Source organism: Momordica charantia, assembly GCF_013281855.1.
Source record: "Momordica charantia cultivar OHB3-1 chromosome 2 unlocalized genomic scaffold, Mcharantia_2.0 BLBB01000002.1, whole genome shotgun sequence".
NCBI lineage: Eukaryota > Viridiplantae > Streptophyta > Magnoliopsida > Cucurbitales > Cucurbitaceae > Momordica > Momordica charantia.
Window position 1 is genome coordinate 1,783,545 of NW_028275160.1, and position 6,489 is coordinate 1,790,033.

The 6,489-nt window shown below is 36.1% G+C and overlaps 1 protein-coding gene across 1 annotated transcript; it reads right to left on the reverse strand.

The window, feature by feature from the left end:
- Window positions 1-1,203: 1,203 nt before the first annotated feature.
- On the reverse strand, window positions 1,204-6,278 carry VAMP714 (vesicle-associated membrane protein 714). Its single transcript, XM_022297368.2, has 4 exons — window positions 5,858-6,278; window positions 5,117-5,307; window positions 2,728-2,891; window positions 1,204-1,681 (listed from the first exon to the last, which is right to left on the reverse strand). The coding sequence occupies exons 1-4, from the start codon at window positions 6,072-6,074 to the stop codon at window positions 1,591-1,593; spliced, it is 663 nt and encodes a 220-aa protein (XP_022153060.2). The 5' UTR covers window positions 6,075-6,278; the 3' UTR covers window positions 1,204-1,590.
- Between the last annotated feature and the right edge of the window lie 211 nt (window positions 6,279-6,489).

A 6,489-nucleotide genomic window follows, 5' to 3' on the forward strand; every position in this document is an offset into this window, starting at 1 on the left:
TGTCTGTCGCAACAAAAAAAAAAAATGATTTGCAGCCCATTTTTGTCTATATATGGATTATGAACATAACCAAGGATTAAACATGTGAATTTTACCTCATAAATAAGCTTCGTAATAGAGGATGCTGAAAGAGCTCGAAGAGGAGAACCTCATCAATGAAAAACTTCCAGGACAACCTCTCCCATACCTTCATTCATATACGGATCAACTGTCCTATCATTAAAATGTTGACCAAATAAAGAAAAGATTGGATTGCAGGTATTTGGCCCCTGATTTAATGGGGTATATAAGTAAGAGAAAACAGTTCTTTGGGTGAAACTGACACAAAGACTTATGTCTAAAGAAGATAATCTATTGTTGAAACGTAACGGTCTCTTGTCCATCACAAAACAAGAATTTTGACTACTAAATGAGAGCACCTCATATCTTGAACGATTAAGAGATCTCAATAGTTCAGAGCAGTTAGATTGATTTTTTTTTTTTTTTTTTTTTTTTTGGTGGGGGATGTGAAATATGGCGGCAAAAGGGAATTCAGAGTATTATAAAACAAGAAACATGCAAACACATAGCTCACAGACAAGAAAGGATCTCTCAAATAGAAAGTGCCACCTTTACTGCTAAGGGGGTAATCTCAGAAAATTAAACATACAAAGATAGAGTAGCACTCTAGTACAAACTTTCAACACAAATTATACAGTTTCTGAATAGCTAATACCAAAAAGTCGCAATGTCTTGATAGTTGAGCATAATAATAATATTATTGTCTATGGGAGAGCTACTGGCACTTCAATTTCTCCATGAAATTCATTCTTTAATGACAGGGACATTAATCACCCACCAATTGAAATTATCAATTGGATCCTGACAGAAGATCCCTGTAGCGATGACGAAAACTAAAGTAATGAAAATCACAGGCCTTCAACATGTAAATTCTACTATGAATTAGCAGAAGAAGAATAAGATATACGATTACCGTGTTAGAACCGTAAGATGAAGATGATTGTATGGTAATAAAATGCTTTAATAGCAGGTAAACAGGTGATGAGGTGCGCAAATTGATGAAGAAGAAGATTAAACAAAGGTTTCCCCCGACACAGTTTAAGAGTTTCATTTCAGCTCTATCTCAGAACACGGCAGCAGATTTACAAGAAGTGAAGTCGGAATTCTTGTTTGTGTAAAAGCTCAAACTTATAAAACTTAAGATCATGAGAAATTTAGAATCTATTGAAACTGGGAGGCAGGAATGGTGGCAATGTCCTTTGAAATATAAGAATACTTCAAATAATAACATAGCACAACACTAAATATCAGGCAATTTACAAAACGAAATAAAACTAGTTGGATACGAAAGTATAACTCAACAAGCTTTCCATGAGCAATTAGCAGCAGCTAGCTGCTACGCACAAACTGCAACCAAAGAGAGGAATTTACAGGAGGGGCAAATCTACAAGTTTACAGCTTTATGAACATGAAATTATTATATGTTACGATTCTGTAATCTGTAGTGCAAAGCCGCTTAATCCATCCTCCATTTTGAAAGTCCCCGAAGCAGCTTAATATCCATCATCGTAATCAGACCTGTGGTGGAATTTAAGATCTGCAGGAAGATAGAGTAATTCCCCCACAGAAAGCGGCAACTATTGCATACAGCAACACTACGATCAAGCATGTCAACAGGGCTCTGTAAAGATGCAAATATAAGATTCTATCAAAAAACCAAATTTTTTTAACAGACTTAGTACTCAAAACATCAAACAGGCTTAAATCTTTACCAAATAACAACACACAAACTTATTCATTGATGCAATTACGTTCCTGCTTAGGAACTCATAACATCATCAGGTAAGGTTCACTTTAATTGTGAAACCAAAAAATGATTATTCGCAAATATCTACAGTGAGCAACATAATAATTTGACACGGTGTTTCATCACCCTTTTCTTCTTAGTCACGTTCTCTAAGCTGAAGACGGTATATCTCAATCTATATAGATTCTTCCATAATCATCATCTTCTACAATCCCTGTTACCAGAGTCATATGCTACGAACTCCCTGGGCTGTTTGGAAGTTCTGGTTGAAAATAACTTTTTGTTTTTAAAAACAAAAAAATAGCTACTCAAAGACCATGTTGGACAAAAGATTTCTAAAAATACTTGATGTTTCTTTCACCATTCTTCAAATCAAAGTCCATCAAAAGGTAAAGATTGCAACCCTTATTCAAGTTAAAAGGAAAGATTGCCAAACTCAACCTAGCTCGATTGGTTAGATGTGTTCGAACCCCCCACCCCACATGTTTTTGTACTAAAACAAAGTAAAGATTGCACACGTATCCAAGTTTGAAGTCAAAATTAATGCAATTGATGAATTTTTTTTCCTGAATAGTAAGGACACGATGAAAGTGATTTTGGCATAATTACTTTTGCCATTTTCTAAAATTACTTGTATTTCAGTATCAAACAGTGTTTGAAAGTGATCTTAGCATGATCAAAACTACTTTTGTCATTGCCAAAATCACATCCATTTAAAATTGTAATGTTTGACAATGATATACTAGTAATTTTAGAAAATGACAAAAGTGATTTTGACTATCCCAAACATGTCCTAGGTAATAGAAATAATATTGAACTGCTTTTCCATACAAATTCATCTAAGTTTATTATATATTTAAATTTAAAAATCAGTCTAAAAGCAATTTTAAAAAAATTCAAACATCCTCCAAATTACTTACAAAAGTTTGGCATTTTTCATCCAAAGAGCTCGACGAAGTCGCTTGGACTGTTTCTTGAAATGAAATGCACCGTCTTGCATTGTTGAAGTTTTATCAACGAGAAGTTCAATACGATCACCTCTCTCCAGTATTTTTTCAATATTGTCCACCATAACAGTTCGTATCTGCAAAAGCCAAAGGTGCAATGAAGAAAAACACATACCGATAGAGAATAAAATGTAATGAAAGTGTGGTAATATCTGAGGACACTTGATAATTAATTTTAGTGGAAAAGCTGGTCTTGTTTGTATAAACCTTTTCGTAACTATTCTCCTTTTAGGATTTATACCAATTTAAGAGATTTTAGAAACTTTTGCCAAAGGGAAGGATATTATCTTCTCCATTAATTATTGAACTCTTTTTTTACTAATAAAATGTCTCCAACACAAGATTTTAGGGACAGAGAAGAAAAGTACCACCAGAAAAAAGAATATATGCTAACATTATGATAGGGACCAGAAATTGAAGTGGACAATTAAGTATCATAGCCAAAGGAGCACACAAGGATGACATGATAGCAGATTTGAGGGTTTAAGATTAAAATCTAAAAAGTAAGATCTATTTCAAGTGCAGTTCCAGACTCACGAAATTCCCTGGCTTAAATTTGTTCCATATCACAACATATCAGGCACCAAAAGTTTCCATCCTTTTGGCAAGCCATTTTATCAGCAACTGATCCTTCATTTTTCATAATGATGCAAAACTTGGTAACGTAAGGTGAAACTCCAATTCAGTGTCTGTGAAGTTGACACAGATACCATAAATTCAGCCAAACTAATGAGCCACTTGACAGAATACTAAAGCGAAAGCATTGTGGTAGGCCCCAAATTACTAGAATGTATGAGTGTATGTGTGTGACTTGAGGAAGGAGTCGGTGTGAGAGGTGGTATTATGTAGTATCAAGGGGGCCCATAGAAAATTTTGTTAGTTATGTGTGGGCCCATAGGGTTTAAGGAGGGGGATTAGTTGTTTTGGGGTATCTTATCGGATAGTTTTTCCTTCTGGTTTCTCTGTTGAGAACTGGGAGAGAAGGGGAGCTCTCTATCTCCCTTGGCTTGTGTATTGATAAATAAAATTGAGGCTATCACATTGTTGTATTACTACGGAAAGAAAATACAGTCTCTCTACGATTATGCAAATTGGAGAGCTTTTCTATGTTAGTTTTGGTTTGGGAAGGGGTCTTCTTGCCACCTGTCCTTAGGTCGTTTGTTGCTCCCTTTGTTCAATGAATTTATCCAAAAAAAAAAACTATGGAAAGAAAATACATATTTAACAAGTTTTGGAAAGGTTTGATGCTCTCCCGGACAACCAGGTGCACCCCTGGCCTGTCTCATGCTTACACTCATCATATACCTCTGACAACCTTACATGAGGCAACACAACCCCTTTTTACAAAAGATGCCTAATTCTCCCATGCATTCCTCCTATCATCCGTGATTGTATGGGAGGCTAATTAATCCTATTATAAACTGCAGAAATAATTTCCTCATGGACCCTGCTCACCACAATCTGTTTTAGCTTATCTATGGGCTTAGCCTTTCATTCTTAGAGAATATCAAGCATGAGAAAACAAGATTGAGGATAGCATTCCATATATTGAAGCTCAATGATGAATGCAAAAACACTCATTGTATCATTATATCAGAGCCTACTGTGCACTTTCAACAAAATTTCCCTAAACTTTGGATCCATTCATAATGATGATTGTGCTTTAACAAACAATGAATTGAAGTGGAAAATTAAGAAACTATTGGTATTAAAGCTAAAAGTGAATACTAGTGTGATAATCTTACCAACCCAACCCCCCCCCCCCCCCCCCCAACTCACTAATTCATAACCACTCAACTCTAATAAACTTTCTGAGTATGAGTATTATATTATAATCCTAATAATGCTATCACAATCCTATCACATTACCACTACAAATTTTGAATAAAAAAGAAATGAATAATGTATCAAAATGACATGTGAACTAGCAAATTCTTTAGGAGGAAGAAGATGCATCTACCAGGCTTGATCATGGCTCTGGAAACCTCAAGCAAGAAGACAAAATATTTAAGTGAGAAGGAGAAGTCTTTGTTTAATGATAGATCACACGTCTCTAAGCATCCCTTTAAAAGTAGTTGCTTAAGTTAGTAAAAACAACAAATACGTGGCTTACATTTAATGCTCTCTTGAATTGGCTATGGATATAGTTATAACTTCTAACCAGAAGATAAAGCACACAGTATTAGCAGAATTCCGTAAGATAAAGATTAAGACTCCGTCCACTTCAAGAACTAATGGAATGTTGAATAAATTGTACGTGTCCCTTGATGCTACATATATGCAGTATAAAAAATATACTTGCCTCATTTACTTCACCTCTAACACGGTTGAGGGTATCAGCACTAGGATTGCTAGAAAAAAATTCCATTTGTTGATGTAACACTCTTGAAAATTCATCATTCATCGCATATGCAGGGGCATAGTGGGCCACTCGACCATAATTTTTCATGAACCTCATATGGATATCCTCCAAGTAAGAAAAAGGAACTCTCCCTGAAAGAATAGGGAAAGTATAACTAGATTAATATGTTCGTGAAAAGTGAAAATTGCTCCATCGGTTGCAAGTTTGACAATTTCTTTGACGCTGAGAAAGGGAACGGGGAGAAATAACAAATAAATCATCGTTTTGATGTACCAACAAAGAGTAGAGGAGTTTCAACCTTCGGGCCTTCATCTCTTGCACCATAGTCGTTACCTGGTTCCCTCTCAATAAAACGTGACTCGACAAAGCCAAAAAAAGGCATATCCTCTGGACAGTCTAATAATCTCATACATAGTAAGTTCTCTTCTAAGAAACCAATAACTTTCCTCTTTCTTCCTTATTTTAGAATCCGTTGCTAGTTAATTGAAGGTGAACAAAATTAATTAAGCGAAGTATCTAATTCCACTGTGAGTTGAAGGGCACAGGTACGAAAAACATCAACATTATCTATTTGCCTCAGGCACCAATTCAAAAACCTAATCCGAATATGATTAATGCGTAGTAGAGAACAAGAGGCGCAAAGGCAGAAAATCGATAACATAACAAGGAGAAAACACTTACTGCCAAATGCGTCGTTGGCCATACAGAGGAAGGTGAAGCCATCAGATCTCAGAATGTGAAAGATGTAGCGTTCCTGAGAGAAGCAGAGCCTAGAATCTGCTTCATTCGGCAGCTTCTCGAGGATCCGCCGCGCGACAGCGCCGGTATTGCCAGTCACCGCACTGAACTCGGCCAATATCACCGTACCTCTTGCCACCACCGCATAAAGGATGGCCATCTCTTTCTGCTGAGCGAACCTTCTGCTTTATCAAGCGCCTGCAAAATTCAGAAGCCTTCCAAGTTCCAACCTCTGGTATGAGTACTGAGGAACACGCAAAATTCTTCAAGGTCTCGATTTAGGGAGAAATTCTCTCCCTGCTCTCAATTGTGGAAAATTATGAGAGTTCTTTGAGTCCGGGATTGATTGCCATGGTTGCACGGCGAGTCCACTGCATAGTTGTTTGCCCATTCTGATAAAGATACCCACAGAGACACGGAAACTTCGTACTACGTTACAAACACAATCATTCTTTCCTAAAATTATATTAATAGTATATTTACCCGTCATTAAATACAAAAACTATTTCTATTTTTATATATTATTTAGTTATAACATATGTTGTTAATCTATACTTAGCTCAATAAACTATTCA

Coding starts and splice junctions, on each gene's coding strand:
- VAMP714 (XM_022297368.2), bottom strand. CDS start 6,074: ATGGCCATCCTTTATGCGGTGGTGGCAAGAGGTACGGTGATATTGGCC. Junction 5,308..5,857: donor GGCCAACGACGCATTTGGCA/GTAAGTGTTTTC, acceptor CTATTCTTTCAG/GGAGAGTTCCTTTTTCTTAC. Junction 2,892..5,116: donor TTAGAGGTGAAGTAAATGAG/GCAAGTATATTT, acceptor TGGCTTTTGCAG/ATACGAACTGTTATGGTGGA.